The 22,843-nt window shown below is 44.4% G+C and overlaps 2 protein-coding genes across 4 annotated transcripts in view; one reads left to right on the forward strand and one right to left on the reverse strand.

The window, feature by feature from the left end:
* TMEM131 (transmembrane protein 131) overlaps positions 1–22,843 on the forward strand; it is a 239,896-nt gene that overhangs the window by 215,892 nt on the left and 1,161 nt on the right. The window contains exons 32-40 of the mRNA XM_003983920.6: positions 3,527–3,702; positions 7,209–7,336; positions 14,024–14,148; positions 14,352–14,501; positions 18,412–18,577; positions 19,733–19,854; positions 19,943–20,039; positions 20,852–20,949; positions 21,720–21,880. Coding sequence (XP_003983969.2) covers positions 3,527–3,702; positions 7,209–7,336; positions 14,024–14,148; positions 14,352–14,501; positions 18,412–18,577; positions 19,733–19,854; positions 19,943–20,039; positions 20,852–20,949; positions 21,720–21,880 — 1,223 coding nt within the window. The remainder of the gene's footprint in view (positions 1–3,526; positions 3,703–7,208; positions 7,337–14,023; positions 14,149–14,351; positions 14,502–18,411; positions 18,578–19,732; positions 19,855–19,942; positions 20,040–20,851; positions 20,950–21,719; positions 21,881–22,843) is intronic.
* The window catches only part of LOC123384431, a 47,017-nt gene continuing 38,318 nt past the window's right edge, over positions 14,145–22,843 (reverse strand). For 2 of the 3 annotated variants that reach the window (XM_045054106.1, XM_045054105.1), the window contains exons 3-5: positions 22,629–22,701; positions 17,919–18,264; positions 14,145–14,295 (exon numbers count right to left, since the gene is read on the reverse strand). In XM_045054106.1, coding sequence (XP_044910041.1) covers positions 14,242–14,295; positions 17,919–18,264; positions 22,629–22,701 — 473 coding nt within the window. In that variant the 3' untranslated portion in view covers positions 14,145–14,241. Of the gene's footprint in view, positions 14,296–17,800; positions 18,265–22,628; positions 22,702–22,843 lie in introns of those variants that run through there. The other variant, XR_006595495.1, reaches the window with a different exon arrangement.

The raw sequence follows: 22,843 nt of genomic DNA on the forward strand, positions 1-22,843 counted from the left end.
ATGCTCAATCTAGAGTCTGCTTGGTGATGATGGGAGTGGGCAGACAGAAGGTGAGTGGCCTCAGGGACATTTCATCCAGACGGTGGTGTGAAGTCTGAGGAACGTGTCGTTCATGTTAGGTCTATCAGCCACTGCTGGTAACACTGGGTTTTTCTAAGCTGCTTTTCCCTTCAGTTTGTATTGTCTTTACTTGGATGGGTTAGTTTTTATATAGATTATACACCAGTTAAGGTGTGGTTTCCTTAAGGCAGGTGATATCCTGTGTCCTCCACTGTGTATTGAGGTAACAATTTTTCTCGGAGAGGGCAGTTTCCCTGTGACTTCTGATTCCCGCTTACCAGTACCCTCTTGGCAAAATGTTTGAGACTCTCCTTTCCCAAAGCCCAGTCTTTCCACTGGGAACCAGTCCCTAAGGAAGGGAATAAACCCTTGAGAACAAGCTTGACTGAGAAGGCAGCTTCTTCCCTCACCCCACCAAGTGGCAAGAGGAAGACAGAGGCCACCCCAGTGTGTGCAGCCTTGCAGGGCACATAGGCCCATCATCAGGCTGATCCAGTCAGAATTATTTCTAGTCCTTTGATGACAACATGTTCTCTCCCCTCCCACCAACATTTGCATTTGGGAACAGAAGCAGCAGAAGAAATCACACAGGACAGTGAAGCAGCTGCTAGCCTAGGCCGTAGGACTGATACAATGGTGATTGTGTTGATACCATTGACTACTGATTCTCAGCCTAGTTACACGCTAGAGTCACTACAGGAGCTTTTTAAAAAGTTACCCATGCCAGGTCCCACACAGAACTGCTTAATCAGAAACTCAGTGTGGAGCCCCAACAAAGCGACATCTCTTAAAAACTGAGAACAAACTGAGGGTTGATGGGGGGGTGGGAGGGAGGGGAGGGTGGGTGATGGATATTGAGGAGGGCACCTGTTGGGATGAGCACTGGGTGTTGTATGGAAACTAATTTGACAATAAATTTCATATTTAAAAAAAAGCACCCCAGATTAGTCTAAATTACAGCAGATTAAGTATGATTGTTACAGACTGAGAACCCAAAAGATGTTTTTTTAGGATATTTAACTCAGTTTGGGCATTTTAGATCTGAATTGTTTATGTCAAATTAATTAAAGTGAGCCCCTGGGGGGGACTATAAAGGAGAAAGAAGTTCCAAGGGCATATGTCCAGGAAACATCAGCAAAGATGAAGCCAGCAAAAAAGTTGCCAAAAGAATCCCAGTACCAGAAAAGGATAATAATGTGACGTAAGGCGGGGCGGGGAGGGAGATGGGATATTCTAGTGTCCACACAGGTCTTGTAGAAGAGGAGTGCTAGAGGTCATTGGTATTGACAGCTAAGGAGTTATTGATAACCTTTTCAAAATGCCATTCATTAAGGTGTTGGGGACAAGTGCAGGTGCAGCATATTAAGAAATTAATAAAAGATGGGGATTTGGAGGTAAAAAGTGTAAACTAGTCTTTTGTGAGATAAGCTTTTTTTTTTTTTACCCAAGTTTTCAGTTTAACTCTTGGTTTGTTCAGTGTTTCTTTTTCTCCTTTGTGTATCCATGTCGTCAATATTTGAGTCCAGCTTTAAAAAATGTATCACTTCTAACACTTTCCTATTTATTAAGCTAGTTTCAGGTTATTGTAAATACGATTATTTATATAGGTAGTGCCTCTCACACAGTGAACCTAAGCATGACAAAATTGTATAATTGCAGGTGAGAAATTCATTGCATGGGGGATTGATCTCTATCGTGTGGGGAAGTTTGAAGGGCTCTCAGCATGAACTGTTGAACTCAGCATCTGAGAAATCCAGGGGCTCCTGGGGCCAGAGCAGGACTGGCTCCTTCCCTTCTGCCATGGCAGAGAGGAGCTACAGCCAGTCAGGATGGATCAGAGGCTGTAAATAAACCAACTGGCCGATCTTCTGCTAAAACAAAGGCTTCTCGATTTTTGAGACTTAATGTCCCAGTTATGGTTTCAAATGTAATACCCCCTGGAATCAGTGTGAAAGTAAACGACAAAATGACATTCCTAAAAATCAGAGCTTTACCTATTCTTTTTCTAGAGCAGGCTCAGCAAAAGTTTACTGGAAAGGGCCAGACAATAAATATGTGAGGCTTGATGTGCACAAACTGCCTTCTGTCATATATTCTTGTTCCTTTTTCCAATCACTTAAAAAATAAAAATCATTCCCACCTCACAAGCTATACAAAACAGGCTGCAGGCCAGATTTCATCCAGGGGCCATGGTTTGCTATCCCCTGTTCTAGATGCCAAAGTTTGAGTTTCTGACAACAATTAACAGTGGCCATGAAATGTTGGGATTTAAATAACTCGTATTAAGCTACCATTATCAGAGTAATGTATTTTTAATTGGCATATATAGAATGGGTTAAACTGTGGCTTATGTGGCTTCTGCAGCTTCTGCAGCTTTACCCTGCCTGCCCACCCAGGTGACTCCACAGGTGTTGGAATCCGGGGATTTCTCTGCAGCTGTCTGATGCAGCTAGAATGTAAGCTCTGTGAAGGCAGGGATTATGTTGTTGGTGCTGGTGCTGTACTCAGGACATGGAATGCTGCTTGGGAAATAGTGGCACTCAAATATACTGTGGCTTCTTGTTTGTCTTGGGAGTATCCACATCTTTTAAAAAGACTAGGCTTTCTAAATTTTTTTAATGTTTATTTATTTTAGAAAGAGAGAGAGACAGAGCATGAGCAGGGGAGGGGCAGAGAGAGGGAGACACAGAATCTGAAGCAGTCTCCAGGCTCTGTGCTGACAGCTCAGAGGCTGACATGGGGCTCAAACCCATGAACTGTGAGATACAAACTGTGAGCCAAAGTCAGACACTCAACCAACTGAGCCACCCAGACACCAATAAAAATACTAGGCTTTCTATAGCTCTGTTTCATTCTGTCCATATAGAACATTCCGTGGTGTTTATGTGCCAGGCACTGCTCTGAGGGCTTTATGAATTCCTCATTACAACCCTGTGAGGTGTTGTCTCTCCCAGCTTACAGATGGGAGGCCAAGATCACACAACTTGTTAGGGAGAGCCAGGATTTGGACTCAGCCATCATGGTTCTGTCTCCGGGCCTCTTCTATCCCTTGGGTGATGTACATGGGCATCACCTTCAGGCTTCCATCTCCAAACAGGCCTGAAAGGATCTCTGGTTTTCACTTCTGTGACTTTTCAAAGCTGCATCGCCCTGTGGAGTATAAAAAGAATATTCTAAGACAGACATAAACTGGTCAAAACTACTGAGTTTGCCAAAAGTCATTGGACTCTATACTTAAAATGGGTTTATCTTACTGTACATAAATTAATTATGCCTCAGTAAAATTGACTTTCACCAAAATTCTAATCAAAAAGCCAAACATGATTTGGGAAGCTGTAATTAGAGAAGAAGGAAACCTTTATTAATGAGAAAAAGAGTCCAGCCTCTTGGAGAAAAGTTACAACGGCTATGTTTTCTGAGCTATTTAAAAACCAAGAAGTTATTTTATTTTGACTTTCACCCCCAGGGAAAGGAAAACCTCTTCAGCGCAAGGTGAAACCACCTAAGAAGCAAGAGGAAAAGGAGAAGAAGGGAAAGGGAAAGCCACAGGAAGATGAACTGAAAGACTCCTTGGCTGATGACGACAGCTCCTCCACCACCACAGAGACCTCCAACCCAGACACAGAGCCTCTCCTCAAGGAGGTATGACGGGCTCCCCCAAACAAACGATGGAAGGAGGTGTCTCATAGATTGGGTTTTTTAATACAGAATGAACCTTTTCTCTTTAACATATGTACATGTTCTGAGGATTCCTTCTCAGCGTGCACAGGCAGGCCTAAGCCACTGTCTTGCAGGAAAGAGTCACAACCCCCCAGACGGAGGTCTTCATTTCCCCCAGGCAAGAACATCTGCAAGCATGTTGATAAAGTAAAATAATTAGAAATTGGAAACCCTGCTTGAAAGATAGGGACTGTCTAGAATAGTAACTACCCTGGCTCATGCAATTTGTTTCAAATTTTAAGTATCAAAAGAGGATGAGAAAGAACTAGACCATTTTAATTATATTGGATTTCTCCTGTCTTATCACAGCTGGTACAGCAGGCTTCGGGAGCAGCTCACTCCTCCTGCCAGGAGGGCAGTGACTGTCCTGGAGTGGAAGGTGGCCTCAGGGAAGACCCAAGGCTTTAGTGGTCACCCAGAACTGGCCAGCTCAGCAGACATCAACACATCAAGAAAGCTTCCCTATAGCCCAGAGTCCTCAGCAATCAGGGTAGTCACCAGTGTCAAATAATACTGCAAAAGTCTGGTACTTAGTGGTGTTAGGTAAATGGAAGGTAAGGTTACTATTGTGAACGGGTCTGAGACTGAGTTATAGGTGCTTTGTAGAAAAGTGAGGGCATAATTCTATTTTGGCATTTTTATTTTTAGATAACTATATTTCAAATTTAATATGATCCTAATATAGCCTTTAATACTCTAGGCCCAAATTCCTTTTTCAGTTTTAATCTAGTAACCTAAGGAATCATTTCTTAAAGATGTCCAACAGTGTCATCTGCATATATTAATTTTTTAAATGAAATTTATATGTGACTTATTTTTCTTGTCAACTCCCTTCCCCTTTGCATCCTTCACATTTGGTGTGGTGCTCTGTATGCCCTCAGTACAGTCCATAGCACTGGATTCTGTTCTGGGTTCTATATCCTTTCTAACAGATTCCTTCAGAAATGCAGAATGCCATCTACTCATCTTTGAGTGCAATCCCAACAGTTTTGATGATACAAATAAGCATTTGGAAAGCATTTTCAGCACAGGCTTTCTTCACAACTTTTCGTCACTTCCTTCCTTGCCTTTCCAGCTTTTCTCCTAACACTTCTCTCCAGCTGACCCTGTCTGCCGCCATTCTGTGCGCACCCACTGGCATAATTCTCTCTGTTGTTCGTTTCCTCCTGCTTCTCCTGTCTCCTCCCTGCCATTTGCTTCTTGCAAACGCAGCACAGAATCCTCCATGCGGCCTTCATGCCTGCTGTCCTACTCCCTTCTGATCAGCTTTTATTCCTCCTCCTCAGTACTCTTGCATATAATTTATGTGCTTTTACTACTTTGTGACTGGTGTGTTTGCCAGTTGTGTGTGTTTCCTTCCCTAACTAGATGACAGACTTGACAAATCACTTTCCCATAGATGTCTTTTCCATCCTTTTTCTACCCTTTCATTCAAAAAGTAGGGATTGGGTGGACTATTACACAGTCGTTTAAACGGGATGAGCTCTTGCCATTTGCGACAGCATAGACGAGGGGTGTTAGGCTAGGTGAAGTAAGTCAGACTGAGAAAGACAAATACCACATGCTTTCACACATATGTGGAATCTAAAAAACAAAACAGATGGATAAACAAACAAGAAGCAGAATCAGACCCACAAATAAGGAGAACTGGCAGTTGCCAGAGGGGAGGGGGTGGAGGGATGGGCAAAATGGATGAAGAGAAGTGGGAGTTACAGGTTTCCAGTTATGGAATGAATAAGTCACAGGGGTGAAAGGCCCAGCTTAGGAAATACAGTCAATGATAATGTATAGTCAATGATATTGTGATATTTCTGACAGGTGGTAGCTATACTTGTGGTGAGCACAGCATAACAGCTAGAGATGCTGAATCACTATGTTGTACACTTGAAATGTATGTAACATTTGTGTCAGCTATCTGCAAAATCTTTTTTAATGCAAATTAAAATTTAAAAAAATTATGTACCTGAGCACCCAAGTGCCAGCCCTTATGTCTGGGAAACAACAGAGGACAAAAAGACCATGTTCTTGTCCTCAAAGAGCTCATGGTCTACAAAGTCCTTTATGAGTCAACTGGTCAAGAAATAATTCTTGAATAATTCAGAATAGTCTTAAAAGGTGTGGGGACAGGAGGGTGTTTTAGCCCTTTCCCTGATTATTTACTCTTGACACTTAAATAGATTGACCTGGTGTGACCTGTTAAAACCCAAGTTGCCTTAATAACCATGAACTCTGAAGCTGGGTAGCTTCTCATATACCTTTATGCTTGTAATTCCTCCCACACCCACAGCTGTGCTCGTTTGCTGAGTCTGTCCTTCCCCTGTCTGTCCCCTGATTAGCCTCAGTGCTTCCTTGCACACAGTACTGCTCAAACTGTGTGTGATGAAGAACAGGGTGTTTTTTATTTCCCATGTGTCATCTGGATGGTCCTACTGTACACAAGTAGTACACACCCACGCCAAATGCAACTCCCCAGAGAGTTCCATAATACCTGAATGGATCCTTGCCCTGTTTGGGAGACAAGTCCACTGGTCTCATGCTTGGATGCCACAACTGTCGAATTACTATAAAAATGCATACGTGTGGTTTCTGTACTTACGTAGTAGTCAGGGGCCAGAAACCTCAGTGGGCGGACTGGAAAATAGTACAGCTTTAAGGTGCAGCTTGGGTGTGTCCTTCTCAGCACAGGCTCCACACTCAACCCAGGCAAGACAGCCCTTCTGTGCTCCAGTCATAGCCAGTGAACATTTCTACACGAAGGTACAAGTTCATCTCCAGCTGTCATGTGTGCCCCCCCCGCATTAAACTTGGGGAAAGGGCCTGGGCCCCCTTGGTAACCCCATTGCCTGGCACCAAGTGGCTGACCGGTAAATGTTTGTTGAGTAAGTGAATGAATAACTAAGCTTCTTCTCGTTGGTGGTGAATGGTTAGCATTAAACCCGCCATAACACTTTCACGGCCATATTGTCACTCATGGACACTTAGTGAACAGGTGCGAACACTTACTACTTGCCGGTGCTGTTTTCTTGCCCTGGGTTTTACTTGTGCTCAGGATTTAGGAGCATTTCCAGAGTGTGTAACTTTATATTGTATTCCAAGCTGAATTTTCTTATTAAAAAAAAAAAAAAAAAAAGCAAGGTTTGCTCCCCAATACTTAAAAATAAGAAGCTACCAATTTGCTGCTACCACTACACCCACCCCAGACAGAGTAGGAGTATAAATAAAATAACATTCTTTATAATTCAGACTCACCAAAGCATAATTATAATAAGTCAGAGGCTAAAAAAATTGAGAGAGCCATAATAAAGATAGAAAGGAGGTTGTTGTTTTTATACATACATGTTGTATCTGGTCTGTCTTTGGTTTTGTGTCTCTGCCTTCATATAGACTTATTAATCCTTCTCAGCAGCTAAGTGTACATTTTTTTACAGGATACAGAAAAGCAAAAGGGAAAACAAGCCATGCCTGAAAAACATGAAAATGAAATGTCTCAAGTGAAGCAAAAAAGCAAAAAACTCTTAAATGTTAAGAAAGAAATCCCAACAGATGTGAAACCCAGGTAAGAAAAATGAATGAGTGCAGAGAACTAAGATATATATAAGAAGTTACTGGTGAAATCCAGGTAATGTTTTTGTGGTTGGTCAGTTTTTATGGAGTTTTTTGCAACAAAAGCCATATACTGCATCATGTTCCTCTTGGGTTTTTTTTCTAATGTTTAATGTTGACTGGGGACCACATGCTTCTGATGTCAGACATGTAAAAGGCAGAGTTAATGACTTGTTAAGAAAGATTAGGTTGGTAATTTGTTCCCAGGCAGAGAGCCATTTCACTTCTGTACAAAGGTGACCTTGATAGTTCAGCCACAGGTATGAGCCTAACTTTTCTCAAAAAGAGCTCTGAATCTGTTTACTAACCCACCACTACAGTTGGGTTCTAGGATTCTTTGCCACAAAACTTGGAAGAATTTGTTCTTACCTTAATGCTCAGGACAGTTATCACCTATCAGACAAGTCTAAGATGAATTAACTAGGAAATAACTCAATTCCAGTCACCATGGAGCAGGATTCTGGTGAGCCCCACAGGGAAGACTTGCTGCAGAATCTTTCTGCAAGTAAATGAAGGAGTTGAACTGTTAGGTTATTAATTAAGCCTACTTCATACTTTCGTTAAACCTTAGATCTACCTAATAAGCTAATTTTAGTTTTAATATTGTTAATGCCCTTCATAGTTCATCATATAAAATGGCCATCTGCATGGAGGCTGATATTTACCTTTTGTGTTAAGTGAGCATCAACCTAGGAAGTTGAAAGAATTGGGTATAAGTTAATAAAGGAAGACACTGTTATCATTAGAACTGGCCTTAGTTTTTATGGAAGGTCTATTCTAACTTTGATTCAGCGAACAATATGTGAGCTTTCCAGAAGCACCAATAGACTAGACTCTCTACCTAGGTAATAAATATAGCTTAACTCAGGCACGGGCATTCTGTTCCATAGAACTAATAGCTAATAAGAAATTAGGTGTGTCAGGGTGCCTGGGTGGCTCAATCGGTCAAAGGTTCAACTCTTGATCTCAGCTCAGGTCTCAATTTTCAGGGTCATGAGTTCAAGCCCTGCGTTGGGCTCTACACTGGACATGAACCCTACTAAGAAATTAGGTGTTACCCTAGTGAAATGTAACCTTTAACCTAAATTTATGAAATAATACAGCATATGGCAGTCATTCATTATTAGTGGAGTATTCGTACCTAAAATTCACTCTTACATGCACATTGTTATTTGAGTGATTCGATCCCACAGTGTGATGAGAACCAATCTGACCCAGCTAGCAGCAATGTCAAGGGGCGTAGTGGTTGACACACTTGGATCTCTCCCGAGAGAAATCATCCTGAGGCACTAATTAGTGCTAATATTCTGGCACTCCAGGAAAGGAATAATACCTTAGTGACCAGAACTATTCTTCTAGGCCTATTTCATGCTTAGGTGATTGATCAGATATTTCTAGATAAATAGGGCTAAAAAATACAAATTATGAAAAACCCTAGTTTTCATGGAGCTCTTGCAAGAATAGACAATCTGGCTATGATTCATATCACAGATTTAAAAACCAAGCTTCTAAGAATTATCATAAAAAATTCCATAGGTGACTTTTGTCAAATCTGCGTGATTAGCCTTGATGCCTGAGCTGTCAGACATAATTTTTAAAACAGATAGTGCTTGTTAATTCTTACGTTCATCCCTCTTCCACTGACTTGTGTTACATTCTGATTTTTTATTAAAAATTGGCCATTAACTGGATTTCCATAGCAAAACCATTCCACAGGTTACTTTGACCCATTCTGCACTGTTTTAGCCTTGATGCCTGAGCTCAGAGGCATAGTATTTTTTATACAAATAGTACATGTTCATTTTTACCCTCATCCCTTTTCTGCTGACGTCTGTTGTATTCTGATTTTTTAATAGAATAAGTTGACCATTAGCAAATTTGATTTTGAAAAGGCTTCACTTGAATACCACTAGCTTTGTAAGGATTTCAAGTTCTCTGGTAAACGAAAAGCTACAGTATCCCGTTCTCCACCACCTAGTCAAGGGACAGTTACAGGGATAACTCATGTTCTCTTGATATATAGTCGAGAGAAAAATCATTACCAGCAAGACAGTTTAAGCAGTTTTCTCTGAATTGTCTTTTTACCTTATCATTTGTAACTGGAGAAATCCGTATGCAGCCTTACTCTCCTAATCTCCTTAATCTAATCTCTTTAAACTCACCAATCTTGTTTTGTGTTTTCCCAAACACGGGGATAAAAGTATTAAGAGTCAGAATTAATTGGTACGTCACTCAAATATGGAATTAAACAGACTGGTTTTTTTAATAACCAGAAAGGTGGCCTCTCTGAATAGAGCCATTCCCTGTCTACAGTGAGTTATGACAAGCCTTGCTCTGTGGCTCAGGTAAAATCACTGCCAGTTCTAAGTGATACCCAAAACTCCTGTCACCTCAGAAGTGCTGTCAATGTGTTACTCTGTGGTTCCACATATCTGAAGGGTATAGATGCACTCTGAAAAAGGGGTATCATTAATAAGGCATTTGTATATTGTCACCTTTTCGAAGCTTTATCTGATTAGGAATAAATGTTTAGTCTATATATCAGTTAGCCAAAACACTGATATTTTAATATTAATGAAATCTGTGGGCTTAGCTTGCATTTGCTTTCTGAAAAATTAGTCTTTAAATATTATCAATATTATTGGAATATTATGTTATCTCTAAGCCAGAAGGCCCCAATCCTGAAATGTTGAAGAATTTGGGGGGTTTAGTTGTTTGTTTTTTTTATTTTTTTTTATTTTTTTTTTTTATTTTTTTTTTCAACATTTATTTATTTTTGGGACAGAGAGAGACAGAGCATGAACGGGGGAGGGGCAGAGAGAGAGGGAGACACAGAATCAGAAACAGGCTCCAGGCTCTGAGCCATCAGCCCAGAGCCCGACACGGGGCTCGAACTCCCGGACCGCGAGATCGTGACCTGGCTGAAGTCGAATGCTTAACCGACTGCGCCACCCAGGCGCCCCAGTTGTTTGTTTTTTTTAATTTGTTTTTTTTTTTTTTTTTGAAAGCGAGAGAGAGCAAGCAAGCAGGGGAGGGGCAGAGAGAGAGGGAGACAGAACCCCAAGCAAGCTCTATGCTGTTGTCAGCACAGAGCCCAATGTGGGCTCTCAAAAAGACTGTGGCTCAGTCTTACAAAGCGTGATGACCTGAGCCAAAATCAAGAGTTGGATGCTTAACTGACTGAGCCACCCAGGTGCCCCGAAGAATTCGTTTTTGTATAAATAGGTAGTGATAAAGCCAGAGCAGTGCCTCAGTCGTGGACTCTGCTGGTGCAGCCACATCCTACCATACTCGCATAAATTCACTTCACAAAATCATTTCCTGGGAGTGTGGAGCATGGTGTCACAGTGGTAGAGACCCGGTCAATCCATTTTGGCCAGCTTTGACACCGCATAAGGAAGTGGACCTGTAGACCTCCAGAAAGCTGTATTTTAGGTCCAAGATGCCAGGGAATTAGAGTTCACTCTAAGACACTAAAAGGACTTCTGTGGTATCAGGCCTGGTTTAGAACAGCAGTTTATCCATTGATCTTCTGTTCTCTGGTTGTCTGTCAACATTTTACATGTTTACGTGACTTAAATGTAATCTAAAATAAGTGGAGAAAGTCTTCATAGAATAACTGTACTCTCTAATCATCTGCTCAGACAGCACACTCTGCTCAGGGCCACAGGCACCACCTTTCACACCCTGGCCTCCAGACCCATGAGCACTGGGAAAGCCCTACCCTTTCCCTCAGCAATCTGCCTCTCCACTTCCCCTAGACAGGGGCACGTACTGTGTATTACATGAGCAAAAAATGAGGCCTGGCATCTGAACCACCTTATGGTTTTTCCCTTTTAGAAAGATCATTTAAATTAAGTAGGTTCTTACCTATTTTATTCCAAAGCCTTCAAAAAGGTTTCTTGATAGAGATCATCTAGCTTAATTTAGGAAAGTATGAATCAGCGAAAATAAAATAGTTGTTTGGCACCGTTTTTCTTAAAAACCAACTAATTTTACGACACAACTAATAGCGACACAGAGTTACACTTTGTATAAATAGCCCCCACTCCCATACTTATAAATGACTTCCTTAAAAATAACTTCCACACACCCACCTCTGCCACCACCACCACCAGAGTGCTGGATGTCTGTTTCATGGGAGCCTTTGTGTTTTTTTTAAGATGTTGTTTTTAAATAACTGTCAGTCAGTAGGGGAAGGACTTGGAAGATTCATAGAACTGTACATTAATAATCTTGCCCGTAAATAGTGTATTTTTTCATGTCGGTTTGTTATCCTGCCAAAAATTCTACATAATTTGGGTTAACTGAGCCCTTTGGATTTTTGGTTAGCTCATTTACTAATTCTAAACGTAATACCTATTTATTTTTTTTTAATTTTTTTTTCAACATTTATTTATTTTTGGGACAGAGAGAGACAGAGCATGAACGGGGGAGGGGCAGAGAGAGAGGGAGACACAGAATCGGAAACAGGCTCCAGTCTCTGAGCCATCAGCCCAGAGCCTGACGCGGGGCTCAAACTCACGGACTGCGAGATCGTGACCTGGCTGAAGTCGGACGCTTAACCGACTGCGCCACCCAGGCGCCCCCGTAATACCTATTTATTATAGAAAATTTGTAGGGGCACCTGGGTGGCTCAGTCACTTAAGTGTCCAACTGTTGATTTCTGCTCAGGTCATGTTCTCAAGTTTCATGGGTTCAAGCCCCTCATTTGAGCTCCATGCTCTTGGCGCACAGCCTGCTTAGGATTCTCTCCTACTCCCTCTGCCCCTCCCCTGCTCACTGGTACGCACACGCACTCTCTCAAAAATAAATAAAACTTTTTTCAAAAAAAATTTTGTGAGGGGCATTGGGTGGCTCAGTCAGTTAAGTGTCTGACTTCAACTCAGGTCATGATCTCATGGTTCATGAGTTCGAACCCCACATCGGGCTCTGCGCTGACAGCTCAGAGCCTGGACCCTGCTTTGGATTCTGTGTCTCCCTCTTTCTGCCCCTCCTCCGCTCACACTCTGTCTCTGTCTCTCAAAAATAAATAAACTTTAAAAAAAAAATTGTGTGAAATATGGAGAAACGAAAGAAAGAAAATGACCTTTGCCTTACACCCATATAAATATTTGTAAGTAGCCTCTGTTAAACTGTATTTATATTATTAATAATATTTACGTATTATTTTATCTGGAAGGTTTGAACCTTTCTGCCCTTGGAAATCAGGTGTGAATTAGTATAATGGGCTGTCCCTGTCCCAGGACCTAGCAGAAATTGGCTGCCTTCCAGAAGTGAGAAGTTGGCGTAGCAACGGAAGGAAGATGATGTGGTGCATAAAGAAATAAAAGAATCTGAAGCATGGGCGGGGGAGGCCACAGTGGGGTGTTGGGGTCACACACCTGAAGGTTGGGGACAGGACAGGAAGTACACTAAGGTGGAAAATGCCAGAGATACACCCATTTTAGAACATCTAAATCAGCCAGTAAACTTTGTCGGATTTTTAATGAAAAGCAAGCTATCAGCTCAGCCTTGAACTGACAGTTTTCTGACCATCACCAGGAGCATGATGGCGATCACTGATGATTTTTGGAAGAATTCTCGCAAGGGGCCACTGGGTTCTCTAAGCTGTGTCTCAGCCTTCACTAGAAAATGCCCTTCTTGGACTTGTTAGCTTAACTCCTGTCAGAGGCCTTCCCAAGCCTACAACTTGATCTTGGTGGACATTACAGAAGCAACTTGGTAAAGAATGTCCTTATGGCCCAGATAGTTACACTGCTCACACTGCTACCTTATATGAGTCACCTACCCATTTGTCCTAGAGATTGCTTCTCTGCCAACAAATTTTAATGTTTTCTTCATCAGGCTGTGGAAACTTAAAATAGCTCATCATGCCTGCCATTCTGCCTTGTTGGACAGGAAGTTCAGAGCCAGTTCTATTTATATATGTTTATTATGTTAAGCTTACCTCTAAATCTTTTAGAACACATGTACACTCTAAATAAATAAAAATAATATTTAAATTTTTGGCCAGGGTTAACCTTGAGTTCCAAGAATAAAGAAGAAAATTCATCTCACCCTACTCACCCTAGACCTTAGGCAAGTAGTTCAGTCCTGCTATTCTGCAGTGAGTTAGTGGATTTTCATAGGCAACCCAGGAACTTAGCCCTGGTTCATTTCGTGGTTTCTGTGAGAAAAAAATGTGTTTAAAGTTTTGGATAGCAGGTGCCTTGACATTTTAAGTCTGAGACCTTTCAGAGGCTCCACATTCTAGAATCTCACTAGTAGTCTAGATGCTGGGAGAGACTCATTCACAAGCAAAATAACTGTGGTTAGCAACCCCGAAAATGGCAAGTTTGTGCTAAAGGCTTTGTACACATTATGTGAGGTAGGTGCTCTGACCCATTACAGATTTTCAGATAATGGACTTCAGTTTGTCAGCACTCAGAATAGCAAAGGATAAATCTGCAAGTGTCTCCTGAACAGTCTTAGAAATGTTTGGAAAGCAGCCAGTGCTAAGTTAGGATCATGACTACATAGTGCCTAAGGAAGCTAGATTGGAAAATGCAACGGAAATTGTAGCATGATCAGTAACTTCTACTCTTTGCTGTAAAACAAAGGCATAAATTTGAATTTTCCATCCATAACTGTCTTTCAGTTCTTTAGAGCTCTCCTATACTCCCCCACTGGAAAGTAAACAACGCAGAAATCTCCCAACCAAGATTCCTCTTCCAACTGCATTGACAAGTGGATCCAAATCACGAAATTCCCAGAAAACAAAAGGTATTTTCATTTGAGTAATATATTTTCATAATTCATTGTATTAGTAATTATTAGTTGTGAGGTGCCAGTAATCGATTAGTAGTTTTCAGTGCTTTAAAAGGCTAGGGTGGTATTCTCGTCCTCATTAGAAGGTTCGTTGAAACAAATCTGAAAGAAAGGAATTATTTTCCATTAATGGTTTTTTTTCCCTGGTTTTTGTGCAGGTACAAATAAGTTAGTGGATAACAGGCCACCTGCCCTAGCAAAATTCCTCCCAAATAGTCAAGAACTAGGCAACACCAGTAGCTCAGAGGGTGAAAAAGACTCTCCACCACCGGAATGGGATTCTGTGCCAGTTCACAAACCCGGCAGCTGTAAGTATGGAGATTTGGAAACCATGGTGCCCCACACTGAGCAGGAAAACTCCACAGGGCATATTGTGTTAAAAGGAGGCCTGGCCTCTGTGGTCTGCTAGAGCCCACTTGTACCAGCCAGCAAAAGCCCATTGTTCAATAGTCTGCCAGTTGTGAAACTGTCATAGCTTGTTTGGCTGTGGTAGGAGTATTTACACCAGAGAAACCGACAGACAATTCACATTAGGACTCTTTTTTTCAGAGCTGGTAGACCACACCACTTCCCAGTGTAGAAAATGGGAAGATCTGGCTGGAGCAGTGAATCATCCAAAGAAATACTATTTTATGAAATCATTCACTCAGCAGTATCTTCTCTGACTAGTTCCTCATACGTTTACAGTGTAATCATTTTTGTAAAAATTCAGTCTTCTTTCAACTTTACCCACATCTTTTCCATATGTTTATGGAAAACATAACACATTCCTGTGTGAAGGTTTCATTATTTTTCTCACTAGCTTCTTGACCTTGTTCGTCCGATTTGGCCTGCAGTAAATCATGACAGTAGCACAGGCTACTAAAAAGAGATGTCCTCGCCCTGGATACTTAGGACCCAAAATAGAAGACAACAGAGACAAACCCAGGGAGGAGCCTAATTATAAGGATTTGGGGTCAAGAGAGGACCAGCCTGAGGACTGATCATCTACATTCACCACAGTGTTAGAACTCACACTTGGCCAGTTTGTGCCAAAGGGAAAATTAGGGTTGAACAACAGGATTGTTTGGGGTGAAGGGACATTTAAATGAATAGTAGGTGACTGAAGCCCTCAAAGTTGAATGAGATCAAAGAACTTGGAAATCCAGGTGCCATGTACATTAAGCGTGGCGTCTTTCACATTTTCACTTACATAAATACGCAATGGAAAGAGACGCTTTCTGTGTTAAAACCTGTAGCCCCCTATTTGCTGTGAGATTTCCTGGCACTTTTTAGTGCTGTTTTTTGCCTGGGATGAGATATAAACCTAAATCCCTGGTCATTCAAGAGATCTCACACGAGTCTCTCTGTAGTCCTTGCATCCAGGCTGAATGCTTTTTGCTCCTTAGATTCCCCTCTGAGGTTTCAGCTAGACACCAGTCCTAGGCTTATAGTTTGTGACTTGGGCAGTTCTGCATTAAACAGACCTTAACCACAGAGGGAGGTTTCCAGCACTGGGAATACAACATCCCTGAGGAGCCAGTTCCATGGGGTTGTCTGTAGCCCAGTAAAGTAAACATAAGCTCTGCTAGTGTGAGTAACAACACATGATGTGGTAAAGAGGGCCGTCACCGGACACAGCCTTCGAGACAAGATCGTTGGCTGTGACGGGTGTTGTCACCAAAGTGGCACCTGATGAACATGCTGACATCATTCCTTTGGGACAGAGGAGGGAAGGATGACCAGATCCAACCCAGTGGGAGTTTGGCTCCACACCTCAGGAGGGAAGAAATGTGAGAAATGCGAGACAAATGGTCTGGAGAAGAAAATGTTTGGAAAGCACAGTTCTTTGGGCCCCTGTTTCCTCCCCAGGCCCATCCACGAAGGCTGAGAGAGCCCAGTGCCTCAGAGCAGAGCTCACTGTCATACAGCTAGATGGTTTGCCACTGGAAAAAGTGTATACTTGCTCCAAGGCCCACATCTGCATAATTATTTTGTTTTTTCAGCCAATGAATACCTTACGTTGATCCCACATCCTGTAACCTCTCTGTTCTCACCACCAGCCTACTAGAAAGTTCTCGCAGGGCTCCACTATATACACAATATTGCTATATGAAACCAGTAAGAATCAGTCCAGTAAACTTCCTCCACCCCTGCTTTCTCAGTCTTTTTTTCCCTTCACCCTTTGCTAATAATTTCTCTGGCTGAGACTGCTAGCCTCCAAGCCCTCTTAGCAGTGCCTCATTTCCTAGGGTTCCCAGCGGATTAAAGCATTTTCCACTCAGGGCTGTGCAAGCCTGCGCTTCGCTGGGAATCCATGTGTAGAGATCTTTCTACCCCAAGTAGCACCCCTTATAGCGTGGTGCCCTGTACCCATAGGAGATGCTGAGAAAATTCTCCTGGAATAATTTTGTGGTTTAAACAGACAACATATCCAAGGGGTTATTAAAAGGCAAATAGCCACAGAGGAAATATATTGAGTCAAAAAGTTCTCTTAATTGCCCATGTCCTGTACTATTTTTGGCCACCCCTTACCTTCCCCCGTCTTCCCTTCCTACATCAAGCATTATTCCATAAGATGTTTTTCTGACTTTTCTTCTCCTGTTTCGTTCTGACATTTAGTAAGTGCTTCTGCAGCTACTGGGCCCAGTAAAACACATCCCACTAAAGGAGAGCTGCCAAGGGATGCACCACACGCTGCCCCCCCACCCCCACCAGGACAGGCACCTGGGGCGAGCGAGCACACACAAGGCGGAGTGTGGCCCGTTCCAGCGTGGGCAGTTCCCAGCTCACTTCGGGCGGCAGGGTGGGGGGTGGGGTCAGAGTCAGAGAAGGTGTCCTACAAGGAGTGGCTAGGGAAGGGTCAGGACAGTTGTACAGATAATGGCCCTACAATATAGAGGTGATATCAGACAGACACTATGTTAGGGGCTTTTGAGACAGGCAGAAAGGTGGAGAGCTTTGAGCAGGGCCCATATAGGTGATAGCATTTGAGACAGGCCCTGAGCATGGACATCAAGTCAGCAGACAACAGAACATGTGAGGATTATCCACATAACCACGGGTGAAAGTTGGTGGGGTGGAGACCAGGACAGTGTGTGACGTGCCAGCACCACTGAGGAAAGTCAGAATTCTTGGGGTAGATCACAAGGTGGCACTGAAGATGGGGAGTGAATGGATACCTTGGGCTTCAAGAAGTGTGCTTAGCATGGCAACACCATAACGGATGCCTTAACACAGTCAAGGAACATGCGGTTTTTTTATCCAGGCCCCAAGCCCTGGGGGTTTAGGGGAACCACTGGTGCAGGAGAGAATCACAAGGGAAGTTGAACCACTGTGTTGAGCAGGCTTCTGTTCTGGAAGTGAGATGAAACAGACCCTTCACAGAAAATAGGAGTAGAGCAAACTGTCCTCCCTGTGGGCAGGGCTTGCACAGGGCGTAAAGGGGAATCAGGAGGGGATGAGGTGGAAATGCGCCAACCTGGACAGAGCTGTGTTGGGCAGGGATGGAAAACGAGGAGGACGAGGCAAGGCAGCCTTGCACACCGGGAGCCCATGGAGACTGTTTCACAGTAGCTGGAGCAGGATGCCACCACGCTGCACACGGTGGACGTGCAAGACGATACCATTTGCCGAACGAAGTTCTATGTATTTGCTTTTAGTGAGAGCAGGATAGGTTTTTCACAACAGTTTTTTCTGTTTTAAACAAATTTTTTAAGATTTTCAAACAGCTGTGTACACATTACCCTAAAGGGCAGCAGGACTCCTGTTAGCTCATATCCTTGAAAAACGGACTGGGGGTGGCCACACACCAGGCCTGCCAGCGGAGTGCAGGGTAGCATCATGGAATAGAACTCAAGGATGTTTTGCAGGTGTGAGCCTGGGTGGAAGCACAGAGACTCTTTCAGGTTCCAGTCATTGGCTCTCCCTGTGCATGCCTGAAGGACATGGGAAAGCCACCTTCCCAGCCTGAGGTGGGAGAAGGAGGGTCCAGGAGGGTCCTGCAGAGCACAGAGAGGATGGTCGTGCAGGTGATTCTCGGGAAGTCTCCTACTGCAGAGAGAGACACGACTTCCCTCTTTCCTTTCAGACCTTTAAACAGAACACATGTAAAAGCTTTACTTTTTTTTCTTTGTAGATGCACTTGAGTTCTGCATTGTATCAGAACCTCAAAAGTAACTAATTTTGAAGAGTAAAAATCAAAACACATTAATGAGACCTTTTATTTTTCATTTCCAGCTACCGATAGTCTTTATAAACTTTCTCTGCAAACCCTCAATGCAGACATTTTCTTAAAACAACGCCAGACCTCACCGACACCTGCCTCTCCTTCTCCCCCCGCCGCCCCCTGCCCGTTTGCAGCCCGGGGCAGCTACAGCAGCATTGTCAACAGCAGCTCCAACAGGTGGGTCCCTGGCTCCACCACTCTTCAGATAACTTAAGTTCTGCAGGTGCTTGCCCCGTTCAAGTGGAAATGCTCAGTGGCCACAGCCTGCTGTCCTGTCCTGCCTCTCACACCTGTGCTGTTCAGTGTTCTGCCCTTGCCCAGGGTCAGTGCTCCCATGTCCATGCCAGACTCCAGTCGTTAGCTTTCATCACCCAGGAACCAACAAGTTCATCATTTAACTTAGAATTACATTATAATTCTAGAGTCAGTAAGCATCCTGAGTATTAAATGAAGATCTACAGATGCCCTGTGCATGGAGGACGTGGCTTTATGGGACATTTATTTTGAGCTTAAAGCAATGGAGCTGAGCAGTTAAAAGAGCAGGGTCTGGCACAAGCCTGGCTGTCGCAAGAGGTGCTGCCGGAAGTGCTGTGCCCATGGGAGGCAGCCTCCCAACTGCACTCCTCCCTGGAGGTCCACAGCCCCCACTGTATTTCCCTAAGTTAGCAGCGAGAGTGAGGAGCCTGTAACAAGTTCTTACTGCGTGTCCGCACTGCTGTCAGCTCCGCGTGTCACCCCCAGCAAGCACAGCTCAGGTGCCATCACCATCCCAGCCTTTCACTTGGGGAGCCACCTACCCACCTGCAGCAACCCTGCCCAGTTTTTCTCTCTCGCCAAAGAGGCAGTAACCACTGAGGCTGGGGGCAGGCTGCCCTGCTTGGGACCTTGCTGAATCAGGCCCCTCACCGGCTCCTGACAGGAGCAGGAGATGAGCCCTGTCGAGCTTTGTTGCCCACCGGTAATCTCTTGTTCTCCTCGTTCTACAACCCGCTGGCTCCCTCTCTGGTGCTCTTCTCTGCTGGGATTGCAGCCTTTCCAGTCCCTCGTCCAGTCAGCTCATCCCCTCCCTCATCTCTTTCCTAGGGGCCCTATATTTTTGTACCTCTCCCCCAAGTCCCTATGTCCCATCAGACTGCACAGTCTCAGGTGTGGGAGCATTTTACATGAGGCTGGGCTGTGGTCTGGGGGCTGCCCTGGGCCGGGCCGCAATGAAAGTACTGTGTGCACTCAGTCCTGTGGCAGTCCCACCGCCTGAGACAAGGGCCCCCAGCGGCCGTCCGCTGTGGACAATGCTGATGAGGAATGACCTTGGTCTTTGCTTCTCCCTTCAAGTGACCCTAAACCCAAGCAGCCAAATGGAAGCAAACACAAATTGACAAAAGCAGCCTCACTCCCTGGCAAGAACGGCAACCCCACTTTTGCTGCAGTCACAGCCGGGTATGACAAGAGCCCAGGTGAGTGGCTTGGTGTTGGACCTGTCACACCCGGGCTGTGGGCAGGGCAGAATTGCCCAGTTGATTGATTCAGAGTGTATTGTTACAGGAGGGAATGGCTTTGCTAAAGTTTCTTCAAACAAAACAGATTTTTCCAGCAGCCTTGGCATTTCACACACTCCTGTTGACAGCGACGGCTCAGACAGGTACAGTAGACCATTCTTAATCGAAAGATAAATGTTCCTCAAGGCAAGTTAGCCTCTTCTGTCCATACTTGTGTCTCCCCTAGATTACAGGTAGGCCATCAAAGCAGTCAGGCACCTCTAGAAACCCCTGTCTGTTGTGTGGAATCAGAGCCACTTGCTGTGCTCCCCCTGGCGGCACCCCCAACAGGGAAGGAGGCACACGTGGCATCTCAGGGATTCAGATGTGTGCTCATCCTTCTTCATTATCATGGTCTGTCACAGGACAGGATATGATCTGATAATCAGACATAGGAGAACAAAAATGTGCTTGAGAAGGAAATTGAAGCCAGTGCTAGACAGCTTATGGTAAATTATTGGACATGCCACTTTCCTGACCCACAGCAATCCTACTGGGCATGGCAACATACAGTGCTTGCCTTGGCTCATGGTCCCAGATAAATATCAGTTAACACTGTCAGGATAGTCCCAATTTTACCTACTTTGCACTAAAAGGAATGAGTCCTAGATTTGAAAGTTTTTAAATAAATCCCCCATTACCAGAAAGTAAACATAAGGGAAAAAATAGCTATTTTCTCTTCAGAACACTTGCTTTGAACCCAACTCACAGCTTACGGTAGGATAGGAGCTCAGAACCTCTCCGTGCTTAATCCTTCATGGCAGAGAAGCCATGCTCCAGTTCTGCCTTTGTCTTTAATATTTGAGCACCCCCAGTTGAAGCAGCGTCTGCTGTTTGTGAGGCTGTGTGTAATGGGCCTGTCCCCGCTAACCACCGTACATCTCTGTGTGTTGTGTTTTCCTCCTGTAACATCCAGCTCGGGTCTGTGGAGTCCTGCCAGCAACCCCGGCAGCCCCGACTTCACTCCCCTCAATTCATTCTCGGCATTCGGAAATTCTTTTAACCTAACTGGTGGTGAGTGTTTAACACTAGACCTGTAAATGATAAGCCTGTAGACAAAGAAGAGAGGAAGACGAAGTCTAGTTTGTGTAAAGAGGCCCACTGAAATAGGAAAGGCTGTCACTCAGTAGACATTTCTAAAAGGTGCGTTTCTTCGTCATTGTAGTCAGGTCCCAACAGACATGAGATACACAGGCTGATTTTAAGGCAGTGGGGCCGAGGCTTCTCTCCCAGACAGGTGCTCAGGAGCCCAGCCTCGCTCAGCCCCTGGTACTGTAGCCCGGGGAAGAAGGAAGCCCAGCGTGAAGCTCTCAAAAGGGTCTCTTGTTCCACCTCCACTTCCCCACAGGCCCAAAGCCAAAGGCACGAGCTTAGTGCTGGGAGTGCCAGTTGGTTTGTATTCCCAGCATTTAAGAACTTCGAGAAAGGATTTTGTGTCTGAAATACAACTCCTGGCTGTGCTGGGCTCCTTACTTGCTGTCCAGAATTAGAGGCAACAGTGCAAGCTTTGCATTCACCACGGTCATATCAGAGATGGGGTATTTGCACTTGATGTCATCCAGTGATGGGTGTGGGTAAAGAGCTCAGATTGTGTGCCATGTGCCTGTGTTGTGGGGAACACCCCCTGTTCCCCATCTTCCCTGGGGTGTGGTGGGAGCTGGCAGAGCAGGTGTGAGACTCCAAGTGAGCAGTGGGGGGGTATATGCCTCTGAATGCCCCATCTTGTCCTACATGAGTGAGTGTGGCAACATAAGATACAGAATTGATTGCTTCCTTACTTGCAGAAGTTTTCAGCAAACTCGGGTTATCTCGGTCGTGCAATCAGGCCTCCCAGAGGGGCTGGAACGAGTTTAGTAGTGGCCCTTCCTACCTTTGGGACTCTCCAGCAACGGATCCCAGCCCTTCCTGGCCAGCCAGCTCCGGTTCCCCGACCCACACGGCCTCTGTGAGTACTTGGGGCTTGGGCCTCACCTGAACCCTCATTATTACTGCCGTCACTGTCACTCAGGCAGCGCTGGCACCGTTATAAAAGCCAGAGAGCAATGTGGAAGGGCCAGGTTAGTTCTTTTATTGTCTCCATTGCTGTGTTCTTACTCTGCCAGAGTGACCCATCAGTACTCTTCAGAGCTGTTACAGTCAAAGTATAGAAACAACAAATGAGCAGCTGTGGGTTTGGTCTCCTAGTAGAGAAAAGTCATTCCAGCAGCTTCCCAACCTGTAAATCTGCCCCACCTGTGGCTGGGGCCAGACAGCGACTGAGGGTGGCCTTCACCCTCTCCATCCTGCAGCCCCTCGGCCCCCCAGGAGCAAGCTGCTGGAGGGTCACATTTATTTTGCTTCTGAGAAACACCTGTGTCCTAGCTTGAGCTTTTCCAGTGTGCGTTTCTCAGCTAGATTTTTCCGTAAAGACCATGCACCAAAAAAGTATTCTTACCAAGGAAAATAATTACTGGTTTCAGCTTTCACAAAGTTATGGCAGAAAAAAATATCCCACTGTGATTCTTTCTTCATTCTCAGGAAAACTAGACAAGCAGGGTTGAACAGGAGATATTTTACCTTCATGGATTTCAAACTTATATTCACTGTAATCATTCTAGCTTCCTTTTTAAAGAATGGTTAAGGTGCCTTTCAAACAGGGGTCAGGAAAGATCTTAGGCTTTGCGGGCCCTGCTGCTTCTGTAACGTCTGCTCACCTGCGCCACGGCAGCACAGAAGTAGTGGGACAGCACGGCCACAGGCAGGTGCGGCCGTGTTCCGGCAGACCTCCTGTGGACAGAAACAGGCAGGGCTGGATTTGGCCCTCCGACTGTAGTTTGCCAACCTTTCTTTAAAACACCAGACCCTGAGATGCCCGTATATATGAAACATTTATATCCAAGATAAAGAAGGTTATCGAAGCTGCGGCCCA

The sequence above is a fragment of the Felis catus genome, chromosome A3 (genome assembly GCF_018350175.1).
Source record: "Felis catus isolate Fca126 chromosome A3, F.catus_Fca126_mat1.0, whole genome shotgun sequence".
NCBI lineage: Eukaryota > Metazoa > Chordata > Mammalia > Carnivora > Felidae > Felis > Felis catus.